Genomic DNA, 25,870 nt, shown 5'->3' with positions numbered 1-25,870 from the left:
AAACAATGCGCCCCCTGCAGGCCAAAAACCAAAAAAAGCACTAAAATGTTTTAAAAACCCACAAACGGAGGGGCGGAGCTTCGAACATGAAGGGGGGGTTCAAACCCGAGACCCCCCCCCCCCACATGTACGTGCATGCCAGTGTGGTAATTCCATGTTATTCCTTCCTGACATAGCTCTTTCACCACGTTCCGTAGAGAACAACCCTGTAGCACTACTACAGGTTCAAGCAAGTACCCTTTAATGATGAGGGTTGGGGAACAAGAAATACAAATCCCAGCATGCAACGGCTTCAAAAAACCGCGAGACGAAGAAAGGTGTGCTTAAGACTGCAGAGTTCTCGTAGGACAGGCCAATCGTACGAGCTTCCTTGCGAGCAACGCCTTCATGGGATCGGTAGTCCTTAACCCTGATAGTCACAGTAGGGGAACTTGGCGCAGCTGCAAAAGGCAGTTCCTGTAGCTCGCAGAGGCAACTAATAAAGTTTCTCCTCCGAGCAGGGGGAGGCAGTCGCTGGAGAGGAAAAGAGGGCGGGGCTGCGCACTGGGGAGGGGGACGCCACGGCTGGTGCCGCTCTGCGGGGCGCTCCGCTTTGCTCTCAGGAATCTGCCTGGGCTTGAGTGAGTAGCAGATGGGTGCAGTTCTGTGGGTGGAGGGGTAGGTGAGCGGGCGTCGGAGGAGGGTCGGGCAGTGGCTGCGGTGATAGAAAGCGTGGGAGGGGCAAAGGTGGCGGGGAGGGGCAGGTCGCGGAGAGGGTAAGCGAGGGAGCCTCGGAGGCGCTGCGGGTGCGGGAGCGAATGGCGAAGTGATTGACGTGGGTCTTCCCAGCGATGTGGGTCGGGGTGTTTCTGTTGCCGCCGTGCTCCTGCTTGTCAGTTTCTCTTCCACTGTTCAGACCCTGGAGGTTGGTTTTTGTTCTGATCTCTTCTGGGATGGGGGTTGGCAGGGTTGATGGTAACTGGGGGAGCCGAAGCGCTTACTGAGTGCCAAAGGGTTGTGGTGGTGTGGAGCATGCACGTAGGTAAGGGGGGGGGGTTCTCGGGTTTGAACCCCCGCATTCATGTCCGAAGCTCCGCCCACCCATTTGTGGGTTTTAAAAACATTTTAGTGCTTTTTAGGTTTTTGGCCTGCAGGGGGTGCATTGTTTGGACTAGCAGCACCAAACTTTCAGGGATTGTTTGGGGGACTCTCCTGATGATAGCTACCCGGGTTTGGTGAGGTTTGGCAGGGGGTCCAAAGTGTTATGGACTCCCAAAGGGGGTGGCTCTCCATCCTCCATTGGTTCTTCCAAATGGGAGCTAATGGAGGAAGATGGGGCTACACTTTGAGGGTCCATAACTCTTTGGGACCCCTTGAGGTCTCAAACTTCACCAAACCCGGGCGGTATCATTTAGGAGAGACTCCTTAAAGATACCCCTGAAAGTTTGGTGCGTTTCTAGCTTAACAAATAATTTCACACCCCTGACAGCAGGTGCACCCCCGAATTTTTTTCCAGGATTCTCGCTTTTTAAATCCACCTCCCTTCTGCATGGATTTAAAGGGAGAATCTGGAGGTCCTCAGTTTGTGAAGAAGCAAGAAGAAGAAGAGTTTGGATTTATATCCTCCCCTTGCTCTCTCCTGTAGGAGACTCGCACAAGGGGCTGACAATCTCCTTGCCCTTCCCCTCACAACAAACAACACCCAGTGAGGTAGGTGGGCTGAGAGAGCTCCGCTACGAGAAGCTGTGATTCTCAGCCCAAGGTCACCCAGCTGGCATGTGTGGGAATGCACAATAATCTGGAACTCCCCCAGATAAGTCTTCACAGTTCAAGTGGCAGAAGCAGGGAAACCCGGGTTCCTCCCAGTGATTTTAGAATGCACCTGCTCTACTCACTACTCCACATTGAAAAGTGATGCTGTTTCAGAGTGGGGGATATCCAATTTAAAACACATTCACTCTCAATAAAGTAAAGCATTTAACCGGGGACCCCAGATTCTCCCTTTAAGGTGGGATTTGGTAAAGGAGAATTTGGGCTTCTTCTAGTTAAAACACCATTGAAAATGATGATGTTTGGAGGTGGATTCCAGCATCACAGCAGCTGTCTGGGGCTAAGAAACTCAGATTTTAAAATCGCACCAGGGCCATTTTCCCTCTCATGCCTATGCCCAGAGGGGGGAGGGCAGGCAGGCAGGGGAGGGCCCTTCAAGCCATCCCTGACCTCGGAGAGCTAAAGCTTTTATAAGTACTAGGCCAGGGCGGGCTTGGGAGGCGTGGCCATGCCCCTAGGGCTGGTGTGGGGTGTGGCCTGACCCCTAACCCCTGCATCCCCATAGCAATAAAAAAATCTATACCTACGTCCCTGGTGTGGAGGAACTTCAGCTGGAGTGAATGCCGCGGAATCTTCTGCTAAGAGGGTTTGCTCTGAGTGGCATTGCAAAAGCTGCGCTTCGATTTTTTTCAGGGGTGGGAAGGCGACAGAGTGGAATGGGTAGGCAATTTAAATGCTAGGTGTGATGTGATGGGGGTTACCTGTTGGTAATTGGGGAAGTTTCTGCCAGGAATTACGCTGACACTCAGATTTTGTGATAATTCTGCAGCATTCATTGCTTTCTCCCGCCAAACGCCGCCTGCCTGCGTTTTACATTTTCAAAAGTGCACTTTTTTTTAAAAATCATGGGGAACATCTCTACTTACCAGTACATGGTATAAGGGTTTGAGTCTATGAGGCATCCCCAGTGGTCAAGGCGGTTGCCCTTCCTCTTCCCGTAAGTAGTTCAGAGTTTGTATGTTTTCAATCACAGAGTGACTTTGGTTGTGGTAGCAATGCTTTTTCTTTAGAAAAGAAAAGGTGGGCAAATAAACACTGGCAAACATCAGTGGGCTTTCTGAGTAGTATGTGAGTATAATATGTGAACACATATTGGGATGTCTAATCTGATGCTGCTGCTAAATTATAGCATGACCAAGTTCTGATTAAAATAAGATTGAATACAGAGTGTAACAGTTCAAAAGCTTGCTGCTATTTGCTATTGCGCCGAAGTATATTAGCAAAGCGTGCCAGAGTCTCTTCAGCTAGGATAAGTTCTTTTTATGCTTGTTACAATTTACTAGATTAGCTAGAACTCCGTACAATGATGGAATCAAAACTAAATTTGACGAGCATCAAGCTATCCTAGTGGAGAGACTCTGGCACCTTTTTTCTATTTTGATTCCATCATTGCAGGTTATTAGTACATGTTTCTTTCATTTTGTTGTGTTATAGATTTTAAAAAACCTCAAATATGTAAATATGAAATATATGTAAAATGAGAAAGATAGGCAGTGTTACAGGAATTTCAGAAATACTCAAAACTAATATCAGTTGTATTGTATGGAAGACTTCCAACATTTTGCTAATTTTAGCATTTTTAAATGTCATGTAAATTTTAAGCAGCATGTGTAGTAATTACTGCAGAGTTTGTGGCTTTAAGTGTGTGTATACTGGTAAAGTCACCAATTATTCCTACATAGCTTCTTATTTGCCTTCTTGGAATTAATGACATACTGCTATTTCTAAAATATTGCTTGGTGTAATATTGTGGGTGCCTCTCTGCTTTGTGAGGGCTGCTTAGTAATGCATTTGCTTATTTACGAAAATTCTAGGACTCACATCTTAGAAGAGGAAGGAGATTACCTTGCTTAGGCACTTTCTCAAGACATTACGCAGAATAATGCATCTCTTCAGTTCACTTCACAATAAATGTTTCCAGTGATTTGCTATTCTCAAGAATGGTAAAAATCCCAGCTGCAAAGTGCATTGAAAATGAATTGAAAGTGCATTATTCTGCATGTGCGAAAGTGTCAGTGGTAGATTGGAAGCTGCCTTCTCACTCAGTTGTACTTCTACTTCAAAGGGCTGGACTCAGTAGTGCTACTTTTAGCCTCGGTCCATACTCTTTCCTATTTTTTCCAGTATACCTGCGCTGTAAAGTACTGAATGGGAAGAAGCTGGTAGAATCCATTGTGGTGGAACTGTTCTGTCCTTCCACAGTTAATTGCTTATAGCACCTTCACAGCTGAGATTTTCTGTTCTGGTTGTCATCAAAGCATCTGTGGGCTTCAGTTCTGCATGCTGGCTTCTTATGGCTCCTGAAATGATTCAGGAACTTGGCCATTCAGTCACATTCTAAGGCAGCTCTTTCCCCACCCAGTATGTGGGAGGGTAAAGGGAGCATGTTTGTCACTTTAGAAGGAGGGTGGTTTCTTTCTTGCCCCCAAGTAGGTGTGAAACACGAAAGAATTTTGATGCTTGCTATGTGTGTCAGGAACATGACTACCTCATTCCTGGGTCACAGGCAATATGAATAGCGGATAGTTTGTTCCTTGCTATGGCAATGGGGTTAGTCAACGGCTTGTTTTTGGCGAGGGTGTCACTACGTTATATCACTTTGATTCTTTTTTTTTCTTGTGAATAATGTTTGGTCATGAATCAAATAGCTTTTTAAAGTTCTGTGTTAAAAATAGGGTGTTCTACTGTGACTTTCAACAAACCTCAGCTAGCCAGGCAAGGCTGGTCTGGGAAGCTAGGTAGCTCTTTGCCTTGTATCCTAGCAGCTTGTAGCAAAAGGAGGTACTATTCCAGGTGTAACCTCACCCTGACTGGATAGTTTGCTTATGCCTACTTAGATTGTTCAGCCCAGATAAACAGGGATAATCCAATCTCTATCAAAGTTTCGTCACAAGCATGGCCATAATTTGCCATGCTGGTAGGGGCTGATGGGAATTGTAGTTCCTGAACATCTGGAGAGCCGCAGGTTCCCTACCCCTGGATTAGTTGAATAGCTCCTGAAATACTTCAGTACAGACGCTGCATTTTGGTTTTTAAGCAGGAACCAAATGATTACTACTCATAACTCTAAAAAATCTACTTGTCTGCGACTGCATTATAATTGTATGTGTTTTCATTTATTCTTGCTAAGGGACTGATACCTCTAAGCAGTTTCTTGCAAAATTCAAACATGGTTCAGACTGAGGCCTCAACAAAAATCATGGAAGTTTTTCTTCTTTGAGCAACCAAGGTTGAGCTAACTGTAACTTCAGAGAGAGAGATAAAGAGATGGAAGGTTTTCACAGATACGTGGCAGTCCGTTAAGCCTTGCAGTTTCAAGGGCTCTAGGAGTGACCCTATGCATTCCACTTTGCTGAAGTAAGGACTTTGTTTAATTGGTCCTTAAGTAGCAGCAGAGTATTTGATCTAATTGACAAGTCACTTGGTTAGCAACACAAATGATTGGTAAAGTTACATCATTGGTCATACCTTTGATTTGTCAGCTGGAATCAGGCCAACACAGGCCATTGGGTATAAAGAAAGATTCTGTGGTTTAATTTTCACTCTTTGCCTGGGTTACATCTAACTGTGGTACATCTTTAAATAATTTTATAGTCAGAATTACATGTACAGTGCCCTAACTATCTGTTGTATTTCATGAACTGGTGTCACCATTTGAAGTACCTCATTCAGTAACCCATTGTACACCAAATAATACATCAGTATTTTTTCTGTTTTATCCCAATAACACAGTTTATGTATTGAGACTGAATATATTGCATTGTCCTCATATAAACTTCAATTAGCTTTACATTCCAACCCAGTTACAGAGCTCTTGTTTGGTATAGCGGTTAGAGTGCTGAATGAGGATCTGGGGAACCCAGGCTTGAATTCTCACTCGGCCATTGAAGCTTGCTAGGTGATCTTGGGCCACTCGCACATTCTCAGCCTAACCTGCTACCTCACACGATTGTTGTGAGGATAAAATGGAGGAGAGGATAATGATTTAAGCTACTTTGTGTCCCCACTGGTGAGGAAAGCAGTGTGTAAATGAATTGAGTTTTACAAAAACACACACAGTAATATGGAGGAGGGGAGTCGTGATCAAATCTGCAATAAACTATCCAGTTAGATCAGTGATGGCGAACCTTTTCGAGACAGAGTGCCCAAATTGCAACCCAAAACCTACTTATTTATCGCAAAGTGCCAACGCGGCAATTTAACCTGAATAACCCCCTCAAGCAGGGGCCAGCCTGCTGTAGCCTCCTGCGAGTCCCACATGCGCCGTTCTGCTCCTCTCTAGCATCTCTGCCTCCCTGGGCAGCAGCCACCTGGAGCACAGGCACCAGGCCTGCCAGCCGAGTCCTCCCTTCTCGCTGAGGTGCACATACATCAAGTCCAGCAGCCCAGGCCAGCCTAGATGTGGGGGGGGGGGGGACATGATGAACTCTGTGCACACGTGCCCACAGAAAGGGCTCTGAGTGCCACCTCTGGCACCTGTGCCAGAGGTTCGCCACCACTGAGCTAGATGCTATTAAACTGATAGTTTGCGTGGGTATATACAGACATCTGCCTAGCTGTTTCCAGACTTCTCAGGCTGTTCCCCTTTCAGCTGCTCTGAGTTATCATAGAACAGTGGTTCTGGGTTACACGTACTCACGGGGTATACACAGAGTGTTTGTGGGTATGTGAAAAAATTATGTAATGGGCTTTCTAATATGGGGGTACAGTTCTAGGAAAGTGGGTTGCCAAGGGGTACACAAGTGAAAAAAGATTGGAAACCACTGTCATAGAATGTGACATTGTAGCTTATCAGCCTGCCAAGCTAGCCTATTCCCTGAAGTGGAGGATAACATCCAATACATAATTCATCCTCTCTTTCCTTGTAAAATTCTTTCCCAATCAGTTCTTTTGTTTTGTGTTACTGAGGTTTTAGCAATACTAATGTTAAAAATCTAGTCAAATATTGTTAATAGGTTGCTGATTTGATATATTCTGTGAAGTCAAGAATGCACTTATTTTGTGGTAGCATATCTTTAAAAAAACAGAAACATAATCTCATCTGAGAAGGGCAGAAGTGAAAGATCACTGCTCCCTCACCATGCAGAATCTGGGGTTAGTTGTGTGTGTTGCAAACATTCTTCCTGGCTGCATAGAAATAGGCATCCTATATCCTGCGTTTTAAAACTAACTTTTGTCTGCTGTGGTTGCTGCGTTCGTTTCACTTAATTGAAAACGAGGTCTGTGTTTGAGCTGTCCCTATGGTTTCAAATAAAAGCTATTGAATATTGTTGACATACACTTGCATACTGACAGTGACTAATATAGTTTCTGTTTCCTACAGGAGACTTTCAGTCAGAAAAAAATGATCTTTAACTGACAATATTGGCCATATTTGAACAAAATAGTGGCCATGTCTACATACACTTCTGGAATTTTGATAAAAAGTAATGGCTGCCATGGGAGCCAATGGCTACCCCACCCCCCACCCCCCCCCGGGGCCCTCCTATGTATTTTTAAAACTTTCAATTAAATGACAATATTCAGGAGGAAATTGAATATCTGTTTTTTATGAGATGGCAAAGAAAGCTTTCAGGAAATGGAGTAATTTTAACTTATTAATATTTATCCAAGTCAAATAAATTGTCGTGGGTAACAGTTATCTGAAAAAATTGGGGACTCTGAAGAGGTATCCATCCTATACCAATGCTGGTAAATCCAAAAGACTGTGCAAAATAGATTATATTCTCTTTAGTTGTGGGAGAAAGAGGTATTCTGGAATTGGCAGATCTAGGGAGTGGAATGGACTTCCCAGGATGACCATAAATCATCCATTATTTTCCTCTTTCCTGGTTTCTTCCAGCTCTTCTAAAATCTGTTGGCACATCCCATATTGAGGATGTTCTTTCCTTCCCTTCTGCTGCTTGTGAGGTTATTGTGGCCAAGTAATTTCAGGCAAACATGCTCTTAATAAAGACTAAGAAAGCCAGGCTGTGTGCTCAGGCACTAGTTATCCTTTTCTTTGGCTACTGCTGGACTTGTGAGAAGTTTGCCTCCCCGCCACCAATCTTTCCATCCTCCTACCACTTTAGTGTACCTTTAAACTGTTGCAGAAGTAGTTTGGGAAAGACTAAGAACATAGAAGGAACGAATGTGAAAGCTGACAAAGGGAAGAGAATGAATGGGTGGAAGGCAGACAAAGAAGGAACTTAACAGGGAAGAAGGAAGTGAGGTCAGGAAATGGCCCAGGGGATAAGAGAAGATGAATGCCAGAGAACACATTGTTGGATGCCACATTGGAGATTACTGGTATTTTATGCCACACTATTGTATTGCTGAACCACACCCTGTCTTCTGTACAGGTAAACTGAATATAATATCAAGCAGTTCTGGATTCAGAATGATAAAATGGATTGTATAAAGTGGGAATGCAAGGGCCAATAAGTTCAGGAAATTCTGAAACGGCCTGCTTTGGGGTAGGTGAGTATGAGACTAAATAAAATACTGGGAATCACTTAACCTTTCATGTCCCTGCTCTGCTATTTTGTCTAATGGCTGGGCAAGCAAAGAACACAGATTTGCCAAGCTGATTATGGATTGTAGCTCCACATTGACATTCTGCTCTGTGAGCTTTTGAGGTTGGATCTGGAAAGAGGGTTATGGTTCTAATGCACCTGCGCTGTTTTCCCAACTTCAGAACTTTAAGGAGAGAATGGTAGCTTGTGCAACAGATTAATTACACTGTTCCAAGATGAGATCATGTTAACATTGTTCTTCTCCTAATTCTTAGCAAACTTAGCATATGCAGGCTGTGTGATTATTGATTATTTCAGCAGTTTGACATTTCTCCTTTACTGTAGCTATCATCCTAACGGATACAGTTTTGATAAACAGAACGTGTGTTAATGTAATGTAGGGATGTGAGAAGTCATAATGTAACACATTCACTTTCTAATTACGGTCTAGTTCTGTGCAAGTTGGTGAAATAGTAATATTGAACAATAAGATGATCCTCTGAATGTGGGGAGAGCCTCACATACTTGTTTACTACTGTTTATGTGATTATGCACACATCATTTTCTGTGTATTTGAGAGAGAGGGTAATACATTATTCAGTATGGGCATGGTGCAGTGTGATATAGTGGTTAAGTGTGGTGGACTCTAACCTGGAGAACGAGGTTTGATTTTCCACTCCTTCACATGGGTGACTTTGGACTAGTGACACTCTCTGTTCTCTCAGAACTCTTTCAGCCCTACCTATCTCGCAAGGTACCTATTGTGAGGGATGGAAAAGGGAAAGTAATTGTAAGCTGCTTTGAGACTCCTTATAGCAAAAAACCCCAGGGTATACGGTCAACTCTTTTTCTTGGTGTAATAGTCACTGAAATGTATACACTGCTCCAGCCATGTTTGTGAAAGTTTGTTAGTATTTTGTGCTGTGTGTCTGTGGTCTGGTAGTTTTTGTTCCTAACTTTTGTTTGCATCTGTGGCTGGCGTCTTCAGAGGCATGTTACAGTAAGATACATTCTCTCTTTCCACGGCTACACATCACAGAAATCCCACAACAGCCAGTTGATTCCAGCCGTGAAAGCCTTCGATAATACATTTATGAAAGTTTGTTTTGACTTTCCTAAAGTACAGCTTGAAGCTGCATGAAAACTTGCATAACCAATTTAACCACAGGTAATGCATTGGAGCATAAAAGATGAACACATGTACTTCAGGGAGGAGGGGATAGAAAACTACTTATGAGGATGCGGCTAAGTTTTGTTCAAGATAAAAATGTATATTGAACCTATAGTGACATCTTCAGGCATTTGGTCACAAGTAGGCAATTTTGGATTATTCCCCCAAGTATAATTGTACCTCTGCATAGCTCCTCATAATACCAGTATTTTTATTGATGCTGCAAAAATTGCTTCGCTCTTGAGCAACTCTAACTGAGACTTTACATGTTCCAGATTGTTCAAAAACTATTGCTATATGAACAGTTTGGCATTTTTGTATGTGTAAGAATAGATCCAAGTTTACATTTCAACACTATGAAAATAACAGCTACATGTCCTTCAAAATACATGATGAAAAATAAGAATTAATAATCACCAAATAGTTGAAGAAAAAATACATTTCACGCAGAACTGGGCATCTAGCTTTCCTGAAATGTTTGTCATAAGTATACAGCTTGCCTGGTTAGTACTTAGTCCAGGGTTGTTACGCAGAGGCAGGCAACAGCGAACCACCTGTGTTCATTTTTTGCCTTAAAAACATATGGGGTTGCTATAGGTTGTATGGCGATGGCTCTTTTCAGCACCACACACCTTGCTATTTTCTAATCTATGTCTCTCTCTTCTAGGGGATTTTTAATTTCCCCCTTATTTTGAAGCTTGGTGATTTCTATGAGAGTATACTTACATTTAAAACAAAAAATTGTCTTTTAATACTGATTTTATTTTATAATGTTTATTACTGATTGAGTAAATAACTTTAGTATGGCACGATTTAATAAACAACAATCTATATTGCAACAGTGCTGTTTTCTCCAAACTTTGTTTTTCTAACTTTTTGGAATGATTTTTGTGCATCAGAGTTATTGGATTTTTTTTCTTCAGAATGGAGCTGGTACTTTTTGGAATTTCTGGTGACCCCCCCTTCTTTTCTTGTCACAATTTGAGTGCTTTCAATGAGACAACATTAAATGAGTAACCCAAAAACAGAACTATTTTCACTTCCAAGGAAGGGGAATTTTTCTTTTTAAAATGTTAAAAAATATTTTTTTCTTTTTTGTCTGTTTCAGTACAGTCTTCAGTTTTTCAAAATCAAAGATCAATTTTTAAAATTCTGCTTGAATCCACTAGTACTCCATCAGGAATAGAATATAAAACATTTAATTGTCTGTTTTCTTGGAACGGAAAACATGCTTTTGAGAGCTTTTAAAAAAATTGTATTGGCATGGATGAACAAAAGTGACTTCCCCAGAAAAGAGGACATTTGGATTTCTGTAAAAAAATTATTGGGGGGGGGGGGGCAGTGTGTGCAAAAAGATATCAACATTTCAAAATTCTTCATATTTTAGAAGATGATTGGAGTGGAGCCTAAGACATAAGAAATGATAATAGAGCAGAACTGGGGAAATTTGCTTGTTCCTGCTGAAAGCCATCTTCATCTTACCCATCTTTATATCTTTTAGCCACTTCTATTGTCTGACTTTAATATATTTTTTTCTGTTTTATTCTTCCTTAAGGGGTCCCAGCCAATCAAGACTGATTTACTGAATGTGACATTCCACTTCATAGTCAGTCATATTTGGCCATATGCTGACATGTTTCAGAGCAAATGAAACTCATTTATAATACAGATACTTCCTGAACTGTTCTCATGAATAATCTTAGCCAGCTAGGAATTACTATAATCACTAAATACTCATAAGCCATTTTGCAAAAAACAACAACAATAACATCTGTGAAGGTTGGAGTAGGACCTTGTTTTTTGTTTTTTTTCCTCTGGTTCCTCCATAGATGCTGTCATAAATACTTGGCCTTGGAAGTATTTTGACAAGACTTCAGCTGCCTACCTGGTGGAAATCCTGTCAGATCTAATTAGAAAATATTTTTGAATCTCTTTGTTTAAGACTAATGTATGTTTTTTAAAAAAACTTTGCTTCAAAAGTTTTAGGTTTATGTGGAACAAAGTTGGTTAGAGTTGCAATTAGCTATGATAGCAGTACCATATGTGATAATTGACTGTCAGGATTCATTTTGTTACTTATAGCAGTAGAGACTGCGGCTAGAGAGGCTGGCTTGTATAAATTGGGCAAACTGGTAGAAATGGTCTGGGAAATGTAAGGAAGAGGAGGGTTGCCTTAATCTTCTATTCTGCTGGATTTCCCTGCAGTTTATTGCAAATGACCAGTAGCAAGTGGGCCATTATTGTAGTGAGGCTTCTGCTTGGAGGCAGGAGGGGACAATTTGGGATTTATGAATGAACTGGTCTGTTAAGAATGCCTGGTAACAGATCACAGTATGTGCAAGGTGACAGTTTAAACAAATTCTACTTTGTGATGTCAAAATGCAGCCAAAAACTCTTGCATCTTTCAAAAGCATATATTGCTGACATACCTGGTTAACACCTGCTGTTTTGGAGAATGTCTAAATCTCAACTAGTATTTGAAGCACACAACTGTAAAAAATGAAAAGTTTAATATCTGATCAAGTTTTTGAAAAATAATATTGCAATGTATTCTGCTGCTCTTATGAATAAATAGTAGTGTTTGACAAGCAGTAGAAATACCATATTTAGGGTTTTTATAAAATCTAGAGATAAAAGAATGATACAAATTTTGCACACAAATATTTGTAATACTTTTAAGAAAGAAATACATATTTATGTTTGAATCCATGCTTTTTTGGAAAAAAGAAAGTTGTATTTATTAATTGATAATAAATAATAGCAATTTTAATAATAGCAAAGCAAACATTTGTCACTTTTGTTTTGCAGTGTAATGTTCAAGTTCAGAAATGCCTTATGTGGATCGTCAAAATCGCATTTGTGGTTTTCTAGATATTGAAGAAAATGAGAATAGTGGGAAGTTTCTGCGGAGATATTTTATACTGGACCGAAAAGAAGATAATTTGGTATGGTACATGGATAATCCACAGGTAATGCATATTTGGAGATAATAAAATTTAAGTTCTTGCTAACTAAAGTGGCCACTACGTTAAAGTTTAATTAGAAAAATTGAGAATATTTTGTCTTTTTGACTTGGATATTCTGCTTGAATCATAGTATAGATGAGAATTTATTTTTAGTAGTTCAGATAGTTACCATTTGAAATGTGGATTGATTAGCCTAACTTATAAATATACATTTGTTTTGAATCCTAAACTTAATTTTGCAAAAATTCAGCCAAAGGATGTAAAATAGATGCAAAAATGTTATAAAATATTCTTGATTTTAAATGAATTGTTTTTAGAGTATTTGCAAATGTAAAGGGTATCTCATGGTTTTTTAATTCACTCTGTATTATAATGCTATGTTCTTGAATTCAGAATCTTCCCTCTGGATCTCCTCCTGTTGGAGCCATTAAGCTTACCTACATTTCAAAGGTACGTGTTAATTTAATGTCTCAGACATTCAATAGTATTTCAAAATTTACAGTACATTTTTATAGTATTTTGAGTAGTCTAAAGAAATTGTCGTTTAAAGCTTGGTGTTATCATTTAATGCTGTCATTGAAGAATGTTTCTTTGTGGTTATTGCTTCTGAAGTTGATAAAGGTTCAAAGATTGTACAGAGCTGGAATTTTGAAATTACTGCACCATTGAGTACGCCAGAAATGTTTTTGTTTTGTACAAGTGTTCATTTCATCTAACATGTCCTATTTAAGTTTTTCTAAGGAACGCTTTGTTTAACCAGTAGAACAGTAACTAGTATGTGTGGAGAAATACTTAGTATGCCCTTAAACTGGCCCAAATCCCATCAATGGGAAGTTTTATTTTTGTTCTGTTTCCCTGTGAATATCTTTTTAAATTGGAAGAGACTCCAGTCTTTTCTTCAGTGAATGGCTAATAGTTTTTAAAACTAAGTAAAATGCCAATGTAATACTTCAGATATATTCCCTGAGATAGGGTTGCCAACTCTGGATTAGGAAATACCTGGAGATTTTGGGGGGAGGGGGGCTGGGAAGAGTGAAGTTTGGGGAGGAAGAGACTTCAATGGGGTTTAATGCTATAGAGTTCTTCCTTCCAGAGGAGCCATTTTTATCTGGGTGAAATGATCTCACCCTAAATCAGTTGTAATAGCATGAGATCTCCAGCCACCACCTGGAAGTTGTCCGTCTGGACTCAGGAATAGTCTTGGGGAACTCGCTGAAGCCTGATGACATCCTGTCAGCATGTTAATCAACCACTGACATGAAGACATTTGACAAAAGTATAACAGAGGGAGTAATTTTTTTTGGGGGGGGACTTACTTTTTGTTTGTTTGTAAAGTTCCTGTGGTTCTCTTTCCTCCCAGTTTAAATATTTCAGGAAATTTTCTTTCTCTCATGCCCTGGTCTACTGCTGCTGCTTATACAGATCTGTAGGTTAACATAATATATAAAGTTATTCTAAACAAACAAGTTGTACTGAAGGCAATCTTTATGCTGTACTTTTTCAGAGCCACAACTTATATTTTATAAGGAATCTGCAGGTTATAACACATCAACTTTTGTTATATCTGTTAGGTTAGTGATGCAACTAAACTGAGGCCAAAGGCAGAATTCTGCTTCGGTAAGTTTTTAAAGGTTGCATAGTCACCTTATCAGTGTTTGTTTTTAAAAGCTGTATCCAGGATATGTTTCATGCTTCTTTAATTAGGGACAAATGGACATATCTGTTTAGAATACAAGTTTGTTTACATTACGTGTAATATAAAGAAGAATATATTCACACCTTTTGCTGATGAAATATTTGATACTCCTACCACTGGGACATTTTTTTAAACTGAGGAGCTGATTTAAGTTTATACACACATAAACTGAAATTTAAATTAGCATAATACGTTTCACTGCCTCAAAACAGTTTTTGGCTGTTTATGAGAGAGTGATTCTGACCTGCTATATTTTCTTTGAAAAATTGCTGTATATCAAAAATGAGCCAAATTGTTCATTGCAGTTTCTGAACTGGATCGATATTTCAGGGATAAACTGTATGCAACTTCTGGTAGATTGCTTCTTAAAAATAGGGACATGGATCCTGTATGTATGCAATAGTACCATAATTAATAATCTCCATGGTTTCAAGAATTTTAAAGTATCATTGAGGGAGGGGGGTATGGGGATTTTGCACATGAAGGTACTGAAACTTCTAGCTATGTTATATATTTTTGCAGTGATGTAATCTGTGAAGTTATTTAGCTTCTTTTGTATATTAAGTAAAATAATGTAGAGGTACTGTATATACTCGCTGCATGCTCTGACTCTAATTTGATAATGCCGAAAGGCAACTCCAATTCTACCTCAAAAAACTGGGAAATTTTATGGACTCGTGTATAAGCCGAGGGTGGGAAAGATCCATCAGGAGGCAGGGTGCTGAGCTGGCAAAGGAGCCACAGCTGGAGGAAAGGAGCACCCCAGAAGCCTTTGGGAGGCTTTTTAAGGAGGGGCGAGGCTGCGCGCACGGGTCTGGGGAGAGGGAAAGTGGCTGAAAGCAGGAGAAAGCGAAGCAGAGAATGCCTCCTCCCCCTCACTTGCTCACGCTTTCTTTCTTGCAGGATCAAAGTTTAAGGCGTTGTTTCAGGGAAGCTGCCTCGAGAGGCAGCTTCCCAACAGCTTCCCTGAAACAATGCCTTAAACTTTGAGCCTGCAAGAAAGAAAGCGTGAGTTAGTGAGGGGGATGAGGCTTCGCCACTCATAGGTAAGCGCTGTGGCTCTGCGCGGGGGGAAGGGGGTGACCCACGTATAAGCCGAGGGGGGCATTTTTCAGCCTAAAAAAGGCTGAAAAATTTGGCTTTAAACACGAATTTATACGGTATGCGGAATGATGAAGTTCCAAGGTCTTGCTTGACTTTGATGATTTTTAAGGCAATAACTTGTGAATGTTTGTTCTATTGGGATATTTAATGCGTTGGTGAATGGTTCTGTGCCCTGAAGTTGAAAAATGTGTCCTGATTACAGAAATCACTAATGTCTCTGTGTCCTTGAAACCACTTCTCTCAAATGATGTTATCAGTGTTTAAATTGAACTTTGAGCAGATAAAAAATCTAGCTTTTTATGAAAAAGGTAGAAAAAGATAGTGGTTAGACCATGAATATGTTTGAACCATATTCACAGCAGCCTTAAATAACCACCAAGTGGCGATTGAAATAACTCCATAGTTATTTCATATCTGATTTGAGGGAAGCTACAGACAACTGTTTATCATGTAGTCACTGCTTGTAGTTGTACAGCAAGCTCTTACGGCTATGGGTTCCTGACAGCATGCAATACGTGACTATGAGTGGATCAGTTTTCATGTCAGGGATGTTGAGATTTGCCATCAGTTACAGGAGCACAATAAAAATCAGTACTTCATGTATCAAACCAGCTTTCCATACATTTCCATACATAACAGATGGCAACCACATGGCACAAAGTTTTCTTTAGCCAGTCTAGAAGAAGACCCTTATTTCCATCTGCTTAGCACAATTTTTGTGAGCGGGTTGTTTGAATTCTTGCTTTTCCTGTGCTAAATTACATAGAATGTGAGATGCTATAATCCTGGCTAAATAATCCGCATGATTACAGCAATAGTTGTCCATAGGCACATTCTGTGAAAGCAAAAGAAATTTGCTTTGCTTGTTCTTGTCATGTTATAGGCATACCTTTTTGGTTGCTGGTGTTCTCTTCTGCTGCCACAGGGTTCAAACACTGGTTAACAGTTCAGTCAGTGGGCTTATACTGGGGTAACTCTGTTCTGGATTGTGCTGTAAGTTGTAGTTCAGCTACTGTGAAGCTGACTGCTGTGAATTATAAATAGCAGTTGTTAAACGTTTGTATGAACTGGGACAAAGAACTTCATGTTTCTAGAATAGAATGAGGCCATTATTTCTGAATTTTTCTCCCAGTGGGTGGGTATGTTTCATTTTTACAACAAAGCTTTTTTTAAAGTACAGGCATTTGGGTTCGTATGAGCTTAGAAAATTGGAAAAGTGATAATCAGTGTTCTGTCTCCAGCCCCATCCCAGATTTTTCACAACTGAGCCATCCATCTTTGCAGTCTTCCCTTAGAACTTTAAGACTATAACTTCAAGAGAGTGAAAAAAACATTTATGCTCTGTGTATCATGCTTATGCATATGAATTTTCAGATGAGAACAAATGTTGAAAGCTGTCTGTATTGATGAACAGCTAGTTCTTAGTTAAGAAAAAGCGTAATCATATTTTAGCTAATGCTGTTCATTGTTCTTTTACTGTCTTTACTAGTCATGAATGCAGGAATGAGGAAATACTTTCTACAAGCCAATGATCAACAAGACTTAGTTGAATGGGTAAACGTCCTAAACAAAGCTACCAAAATCACAGTAAGTAATTGTAATTGTTTTTAGATGCTAGAGCTATTCTCCATAAACATTTGGAGAAATATTACAGGTTTTTAATTGGGCAGAGTTACATTTTAGAGATATACAGACCTAGATCTGACAGATTTCCATCTATATGTGATATGGTTGCTAAGGAGATTGATTTGGGGAATAGCAGGAGAAAGAAAGTGAAGAAGTGATTCTCCACAGAAATACCATGCATCCATGGAAATTACCAGTGGATCCAAGCCTTTATGTTACAGCAACTGTTTCAAATCACTTTGGTGCCCTTGTTGAAACTTGTTTATATTCAGGCATATCATGATGGTCTTTGAATCATACAGAAGCTATATAAGAGATTTTTGCTGTTTCTGCCTACTCTGAAACTTAGGGGGGTGGTAGTAGTAGCAGTAATAATAAATTATCATTATCATCATCATTATTATCATTATTGTAGATTTCACAGCTGCCAGATCTTTAGCTGGTTGTTGGCCTTCATTACAATTCGAGCCTCATCCAGAGGCCTAGGAAGTTGTATATCAGCATAGTATTCGTGCGGATCCCAGCAGGGCTGCCTTCTGAATTTGACACATGTTAATTTTGTCAATTCAAAGATGTTTCAAGTGCTTCCCTGGTGTTTTTGGGGTGGCGCCCAGCGTGCTGATTACCACTGGGACGACCTCAGCTGGTTTGTGCCATGGATGCTGAAGCTTGATTTTCAAATCGCGGTATCTAGTGACCTTCTCGTGTTCTTTTTCAATGACCCTGCTGTCACCGGGGACTGCTATGTCGATGATGGTCACTTTCTTGTCCTCGATCACGGTGATGTCTGGTATATTGTGATTCAACACTTTGTCCATTTGGATTAGAAAGTCCCACAGGATCTTGACCTTCTCATTTTCCATTACTTTCTCTGGACAATGTTCCCACTAGTTCTTAGCTGTTCTTATGTTGTAATTCTTCCATAAATTCCAGTGGATCATCTTGGCCACTGAGTTGTGTCTCTGTTTGTACTCAGTCTGGGAAATCTATTATTATTATTATTATTATTGATACAAAACAGTTACACACAGCAAGCAAGATCAATATGCTGGATTTTTATTATTATTATTATTATTATTATTATTATTATTATTATTATTATAGACCGTGCAATCCACAAGGGGCTCAGGGTGGTATACACCAACGAATCCAAGCACAATACAACAGAAATATCAAATACAAATTTAAACATTAAAATCCCTTAAAATCACAGCAGCAACATCATTAACCCACAATAGATAGTTAATTAATTAATTTAAATGAATTAAATTGATGGCGTCCAGTCCTAAGGCTGGGAGGGAACCAGCAGTGCCATGATGGTGAAACATGATATGAAGGCAATGCTGGAGATGGTATAAATGTAGTACGGAGCATCAGGAGGGGGCGGGCAATCCGTGGCCAGTTTTCCCAAAGGCCCGGTGGAACAACTCAGTTTTACAGGCCCTGTGGAACTCATCAAGGTCCCGCAGGGCCCTAATAGCTGGCAAAAGAGTGTTTCACCGGGCAGGGGCCAGGGCCGTAAAAGCCCTGGTCTGGGTAGAGGCCAGCCACATCATTGAGAGGCAGGGAACTACCAGCAGGTTTGCCCTGCAGATCGCAGAGGTCTATTAGGGATGTATGGGGCAAGACAGTCACAAAAGTATGAGACACTTTCTGTCTAATTCAGAACAAATATCTGCTAATTCCATCCCCCATGCCCCCCAAAATCCTTGCATTCATAGAGGACTGGGAGGAGAGCAGAAGAGGAGGTCAGGGGTGATGAGAAATTATTGGTAGCTTGTAAGCCAAGCTATGGAACCTGAAAACGGGCAACTTATGTTTTATATGACAGCCTTCCAAGTGAAAAAAGGTTTGGTTGCTAGAAGAAGCACCAGTGGTTCTGTTTCTACTGTTTGGGTGCTTCTGCTGTATTATCTAATACATATTATTTGGATTATAATATAGGGCAGTGATAAAAAAGGAGAAGTAGAGCTTTATGAATAATTGGTTGGTGCAAGTTCAGGGAGGTGTGAAGAATGGTGAAAAGGTTTGCCTGGCCACTAAAAACCTCTCATAGATTATTTACTTGAAGCACTGCCTTTTTAAAAAAAACATATTTGTGCTTTTCTTGATAATCTGAAGTAGTGGGTAAACTTGGTATTTTGATACAGCTGCATATTAAATGCAAGTCGCACTATGAACCTTTAAAAGCTGAAAGAATTATTCTGATAACAGCCTTGTAAAATTAAATTTAACCTCTAAAAATTCATGTGTGTTAATTATACAATTAATGTTTAGTTCAGTTTTCTTTTTGCTAAACAATTTAAAAATGAGAGGACTAATTAAAAAGAAGCTGAAGCATTCAGTTGGGAGTATCTGTGTTTTATTTAAGAGCACAGAGGGGGTGATATCATGTCCACAGGATTGAGAAGATATGAAACTTACTTTTAAAAAAATGAGGTCTTCTCCGCACTATGAAATGGGTGTAAACCAAATATGAAACTATAATTAACCTAGTTAGTTGTATATAGAGCAATGTATAGAAGTTATTACTGGTAGCCCTCATGGTGTTCTGAATACCTCTGAAATAGTTTACCTACCTAAATGCTGCTGTGAGTATTGGAGGCAGTTGAGGAAGCTGCATTAAGCGCTTCATAAATAACGAGTGGATCTTGAGTAGATCCTCCAACAGTCTTGAAACCAGAATGTAATGGAGAAAAATCTACTCCTGACATCAGTTTGTTTTTGTTTTAAATGCAAGTCGCATTTTTAAATGCAAGTTGTTTTTGTTTTAAATGCAAGTTGTTTTTGTTTTAAATGCAAGCTTTGAGAATTTTTTGGTAGGGAATTTTGGTAGGTGGAAGGATGAAATACATTTTTAGGGCTGTATTTTATTTGTAAGTTCAGTAATTCAGATGAGAAATTGATAATTTTTAGGCAAAAGCATGTAACTCATTAAAAGCAGCCTGACTGCCAGAATGTTGTAAGTCAGCTAATATAATACACGTCTTTTAACAGTTCTAAACAATTCAGGAAAACATTGACATATTTAACTTCTTTTCTTGGTGAAAGTGGGACATGTTCGGTTAAAATTGTTAAGCATATAAAAGTGACTATGAAAACTACTCCAATTTTTGCAAAGAAAATCTTGTCTCCCTAGCCCAAAAATTCTCAAAGCATTCTGATATGAATCAGTAGCTGAAGGGTATAGCAGTCTTTAAAACCCTTTGGCTAATTTATAGGTTTACAGAGGATTTTTATTTGATTTGTTTGCAGCTTGTCAGAATTAGAAAATGCAGTTCAGTAATTTGAACTAGTTTTATTTCCTCCCATTCTTATGAAGGCTTTGTACAATAACTGTATACTATTTCATTGCAACATATACTTTTCCAGGTACCAAAGCAGGCTGATTCACTGCCTCAGAATGATAATCCAAATCGCCAAGCTGAAGGTGTGAGCATAAAGAAGCAGATGTCTTATAGAACGGATATTGTTGGTGGCGTTCCGATAATAACCCCTACTCAGGTGATGTAGCTTAATGTCTTGCTTTCTCTTTTGGAAGCTCTAAGAACAGCATGTTGCCCCTCCAATTGATATAATTCTTGCAACATGAAATCAGGGTCAATTCCAGGTTTTTGTAGGCCCTGGGTGAGTGAGAATAACTGGACCCCTTTGCCGCTTTGAGATGCAGTTGGGAAGAAAGATAGGGTACAAATGAAATAAACAAATGTCCAGAGAACTCTGAAAGGTGGGTTAGCTAGTGACTTGGCCACAATTACATAGAAAGCCTAGATTAAGGCTGAGAGATGAATTGTTAAAACCTAGCCTCAGAGGTCCATGTCTGAAGCAATCATCAAGTGGTTCTCACTAGTTACTTCTCAATTCCAGTACAGCTAGAAGGTAAACCAGTGCAAAAACTGGTGAATACTGTGTTCTGTTACAATATAGGTAAGAATGTGAGTGCATGTTTTGTTCATACGTAGAATGTAAGCATTAGATTTTATGACCCATTCTAGAATGGAATGACAGCCCCTGTGAGTAACGGAAGTGTTCTGTGATGAGAACAACTGGTCCCAGAGAGGTGTGACATCTACTGGGAGTAGAAGTGTTTGAAGCCTAGAATGACAGGTCTCAGAATATAATGGCAGCCCCTGGGAATGGACAGGAATGGCAAATAGAAGGGTAGACTGATGGCCCCTGTGAGTGAAATCACTGTTTTTCATCTGTAATCACAAATCTCAAAATTGAATGAAGTAGTTTACACTGATTTCAATTACAGGGACAGTCATTCTATTCTGGGACCTGCCATTTGAGTTCCAGAACAGTTCTCCTGTTCCTAGGGACCATCAAGCAGTTGTTTAAGTACTAGAGGAGTATGGGTTGACCATGATATATTAATCAACAGCCTTGGAGCCACATTCTATATAACCTGAAGTTTTCAAAGCAGCCTCAGGGGCAGTTCTATGTAGAGTGAGTTGCTGTAGTCCCATCTGAACATGTATCACTGTGGCATGTATCACTGTGGTCAGGTCTGACTGAGACAGAAAGGGGGACAGCTGACAAGCCTAGCAGAGGTTAAAACATGCCATTCTTGCCACTGAGGACACCTGTTTCTCCAGGTGTTTTCTTGTGAATTGTGGTAGCTTTCATGAAGCAGAACTCCAGTCATAAAATGCATATTGACATCTCTGATTAAAGTGGTATTACAATTAAAGTAATATCCTAAGTCCTATATCTGAATGAAAATTACACACAATAATTAAAAACAATATAAATTGGCGGGGGGGGGGGTGTTTGTAATTACTTGGTAAATGTCAGAAGTACCTTTACACCATTTTGATTACTTTGCTCTAGAAAGAAGATGATAATGATGGTGAGGGTAATAAAAACTACTTGAAACAGTCCCAGAGCCACCCTTACTATTCTGCTAAGCATCTCCCAGATAACACTGTGATCAAAGCTGGCTATTGTGTTAAACAAGGAGCAGTGGTAAGTTATTAGAATTTACTTTAATCTATGCGGTATATATTCTGCATTATGCTACAGCAGTAATTTTCAGGGCTGGAACTTTAGGAATATATTACATTTCCTTTTGTCACCTTTCATAAGTTTCCCCTGGTAACTTTAACTGAGTTGCATTGTGCAAATGTTCAAGGAGTGGGTTCTTTATAAATATCAGAGATAGCATTTGTGTGTGTGTGTGTGTGTGTGAAGAAGTAAGTTGTAATCAGTGAAAGCTTGTTAGAATGAAAGTGATAGGAGCCACAAGTCTGTTTTCAAATTCAAAAGCAATTTGAACGTAGATGTTTAAGTAACAAATTGCAGTAAAAGCTTTGGTATCTGTCTTCCTGAACAGGTACTTACCTAGCATTATTTTCCCTCTTCGTCCATTATACCCTGTGTCTTCTGGGTTCGCATGAATTCTACTTTTGCCTCTTCAGCCATCCAGTTTGATGAATGCCATGATTGCCGTGCTTCTGACAGCTATTGTTGCTAGTTGACCATCTTCAGGTGTCTCCTTACCCCTCAAGCTGCTGAAAGCCTGTTCTTTCAGAGGATTTCTGGCCGGTGGCCCACTTGTTTGCCTGCTGCATAGAGTGGTTCTGTGGCTCAGGGGAGGAAAGGTGTTCCCAGTAGGATAAAATACACCAGCTGCAGGTACCCCTGAATAGGGGGTAGGGCAGAGTAATATTCTTGAGTATCTGACCCACTCCCTCATTCCCATAAGTATTGGACAACAAAGCTTTTGCTGTATTTGACAAAGCTAGAGTACATTTTCAGAGACTTAGAAACAAATCTCTTATTCTGCAAACAATGTTTCTTCTCACAGGATAGCCGGTACATGTTAGGCTACTTGAAACCTCATCTGAATGATGAACTGTTTGATGCATTTTGTTTCCCTATCACCCACTACTTGTGGTGTGGAGGCAGACACTGGCGAAACTAGGGGCCAGGGGGGCATAGGGCCTAGGCAAATGGTCACATAGGGGTGCATTTCTCCACACTCTCTTTGTTGAGAACTATGCAACTGTATAATCCAAATGTACAGAGATTCTAAGACTCCCAGGAAAAATTATAAGCATTTATGGTGCTTAGGGCGACAGAATTAAATTTTGTTATCCTTTCCAATAGATGAAGAACTGGAAAAGAAGATACTTCCAGCTGGATGAGAATACAATAGGCTATTTCAAGTCTGAACTGGTGTGTATTGCTATATAAAATATTGCTTTGGAAAAGTGTCCCCATTCAGATTACAAATGTTCGCTGCCAATCCCTCAGCAAATGGCACTTAACATGCATGCTGAGAAGTTGTGCTTATGCCCAATTGTTTTGATTTTTCAGTGACTTAGATTTCTTATGCTTTTGCTGAAATAATGGAAAATATAGTGGGAGAAGGGTGTAGATTTAAAATTATGGGAGTTGGAGCATCGTTTCCCCACTTTACAGAAGTATCCATTATGATTCCTTGTCACCTTCTTCTATTGATATATATTTATACCACTTACTGACTTTGGTTTGGATATAGCTCCACCTAAAGATGACTTGGCCAATGAAGTATCATAAACAATTGAGCACAGGTTTGAAAGGTTACTTGGAGCAGCGCAGCAGGGTAGCCACCTTCCCCCATTCTTCTCTATACCACAGCCAGTGTTGATAACCATCAGGCAAACTGGTAACTAAACATGGTTTTTCTACATAACACTTTTACATAGTCTACAAGCATTTTTCTATGTAGTCTTTTAAAACTTTCAAGCTTAATAGATGTTTCAGTAGCTGACAGTTAAGATGCTCTTCGTAGCTTTCTTTCTCAAATGGATAAGCCTTATTAAAACTGTACCTATTGGATGGAACAAATTACAGGACACTTATTCATACAGAAAAGAGAAAAGGAAATGGAGTCAAATCACATTGCAATTGCTAGTAACACAGTGTTGCTTTTGAGAGACTGAAACATTAAAAAAATAATCCATCTCTTTTCAAACTGAATCCCTTTTCTACCCTCTTACTATGTATGTCATACTTATATGTGCCACAGTGATTCTTGTTGATGTATTACATTCTGGGCAGTTATTAGTATGCAGAAGCCTTGAGAAACTTGTTTGGCAGCATAATATGGTTGTTTAAATTTATTTGGAAGAACGACATAACAAATAGGTGTTTTGCTTTCCTTTCAACAACCACATGATGGCGTATGAAAAAGGCAAATGAAACACGTTCAATTTTTTTTCAGATTTCAAGAAGACCTGCATATGTGATTCATAAGCCTCTCTGAGCCCTTTGGGGAAGAGCGGCATATAAGTTTGATTCTAGCACTTATTTATTCTAGCAGTTATTTATAACTTTTAAGAGATTTACAGAAATATTATACCATCAAGTGCTGTTTGAACATATTTGACATAACAGCCAAATGGCTAAAGAACTAAGAACATTGCTTATAGCTGTGTTTTTAGACCTTATTTGGTCCCATACTGGAAAGTTGCCTTCAGTCTTTCCAGTGGTTAATTCATACCACATCCATTTGAAAGTCTGAAATTAAATCTGGCTTTTAAATGTTCCTTTCCTTCCTCTTTTCCAGCTTGCTAACATTCACCCTTTCTTTTGTCCCTCCTTTCTAATGTGTGTTGTTAAAAAGAAACATTTTTTCCATGAGCACATTTCAGAATAATTAGAGATTTTCGAGAAACAATGTCCCATTGTTCCAAAATGTCATTCTGCTATTATTTCAAATTCTTTCTTATTTAGTTTTTTCACTTTACACTTCCAAGCTATAAGGCCTAGAAACCAACATCCAGACTGCATAAAGGCAAAGGGGAATAGTAGTATCATTACCTGTTGAAAAGAACGGAAAATGAATAAACATACTTTGTCACAAGTGATCTTCTGATCTTACAGGCAATATACATTCCACCCTCATATTGAGGCCTCTGCAAAAAATTTTCCACAGCCAACATTACACCAGAATTGATAACAGGTAGCAAAAAAGTCAGGGATATGGAAAAAATACCAGAAACAATCACTGGCTGATTTTTTTAAAAATCTCCCAAAGGGCCCCAGCATACAATCAAAGAAGATATAAGCTAGTCCCTGCTGGTGGCCAGGGTGAGGGATGAGGGGAGCCTGCCAGACCCAGAGCCAGCATCTCAATTGCACAAGATCCACAAGGAAATGTGGGAAGATAAGTAATTGTAAACCCACTTTCCTACATGGCCATCATTCAATTCAGAAACCCAGTGCAAGTACATGGACAACTTAGTGCATGTTTTTAATAGATGCATACCAACAGCTTTAAAAAATACTTTAACATGGCACATGTAAATTTGGCGCAAGTCAATCATGAAAAATGCTTGTACCTCTTGATTGAACAAGCAAAACTAGCAAATATAATGCATTTACTGTTTCCTCTCATTTAAAAAAACCCAAAATTAATCATTGCCCGGATAGCACTTTAAACTTTGTCAAATATGAACACATGACCCCTCGGATTTATACAGTGCGCTGGAATGAGTTTGATTGTGATGCATGTAAAACATCTACGATCTGGATTGATTTCACAAATCAGCACTCAATATTTTGCCAGTCCTACTTTGCTTCTCTTGCCCTGATCTGCCTGGGCCAGGCTAGCCCGAGATCAGAAAGCTAAGCAGGATCAGCCCTGGTTAGTATTTGGATGGGAAGACCACTAAGGAATACCAGTGTCACTATCCAGATGAAAGTAATGGCAAACCATCTCTGAACTTCCCTTGCCTTGATTGGTGCTTGACAGCTGTTCCCTAAGAGTGTTTTGTCAAGTGCTTATAGATTACTAATTTTGGCTGATAATGAGTAAATCTTGGCAGTACCTCCCAGTCTCTGAATTTGGTGTATACCAGTATAAGCAAATATAGGACAAGAAATGTATATTGAAAGATTATGTATGAAATTATGCAGAGCATATATGTAGCAAGAACTATAGCAGCACAAGATAACTGTAAAAAATGATTATTCTTCATTCCAGTTGTTTTGCCAGTAATTTATGAGGGTATTT

The 25,870-nt window shown here is 39.7% G+C and overlaps 1 protein-coding gene across 10 annotated transcripts in view; it reads left to right on the top strand.

Moving 5' to 3' along the window:
• Positions 1 to 348: 348 nt before the first annotated feature.
• Positions 349 to 25,870, top strand: part of PLEKHA1 (pleckstrin homology domain containing A1) — a 37,287-nt gene continuing 11,765 nt past the window's right edge. For 2 of the 10 annotated variants that reach the window (XM_048506572.1, XM_048506580.1), the window contains exons 1-9: positions 350 to 620; positions 8,151 to 8,268; positions 12,283 to 12,443; positions 12,834 to 12,890; positions 14,012 to 14,057; positions 16,730 to 16,827; positions 20,239 to 20,370; positions 21,700 to 21,834; positions 22,978 to 23,046. In XM_048506572.1, the coding sequence (XP_048362529.1) occupies positions 12,303 to 12,443; positions 12,834 to 12,890; positions 14,012 to 14,057; positions 16,730 to 16,827; positions 20,239 to 20,370; positions 21,700 to 21,834; positions 22,978 to 23,046 (678 nt within the window). In that variant the 5' untranslated portion in view covers positions 350 to 620; positions 8,151 to 8,268; positions 12,283 to 12,302. Of the gene's footprint in view, positions 621 to 754; positions 905 to 2,359; positions 2,470 to 8,150; positions 8,269 to 12,282; positions 12,444 to 12,833; positions 12,891 to 14,011; positions 14,058 to 16,729; positions 16,828 to 20,238; positions 20,371 to 21,699; positions 21,835 to 22,977; positions 23,047 to 25,870 lie in introns of those variants that run through there. The other 8 variants (XM_048506579.1, XM_048506573.1, XM_048506576.1 and 5 more) reach the window with 8 other exon arrangements.

Source organism: Sphaerodactylus townsendi, linkage group LG08, assembly GCF_021028975.2.
Source record: "Sphaerodactylus townsendi isolate TG3544 linkage group LG08, MPM_Stown_v2.3, whole genome shotgun sequence".
NCBI classification, from domain to species: Eukaryota; Metazoa; Chordata; class Lepidosauria; order Squamata; family Sphaerodactylidae; genus Sphaerodactylus; species Sphaerodactylus townsendi.
The sequence above is the reverse complement of the archived record's forward strand: the minus strand, read 5'-3'. Positions and strand labels throughout refer to the sequence as shown.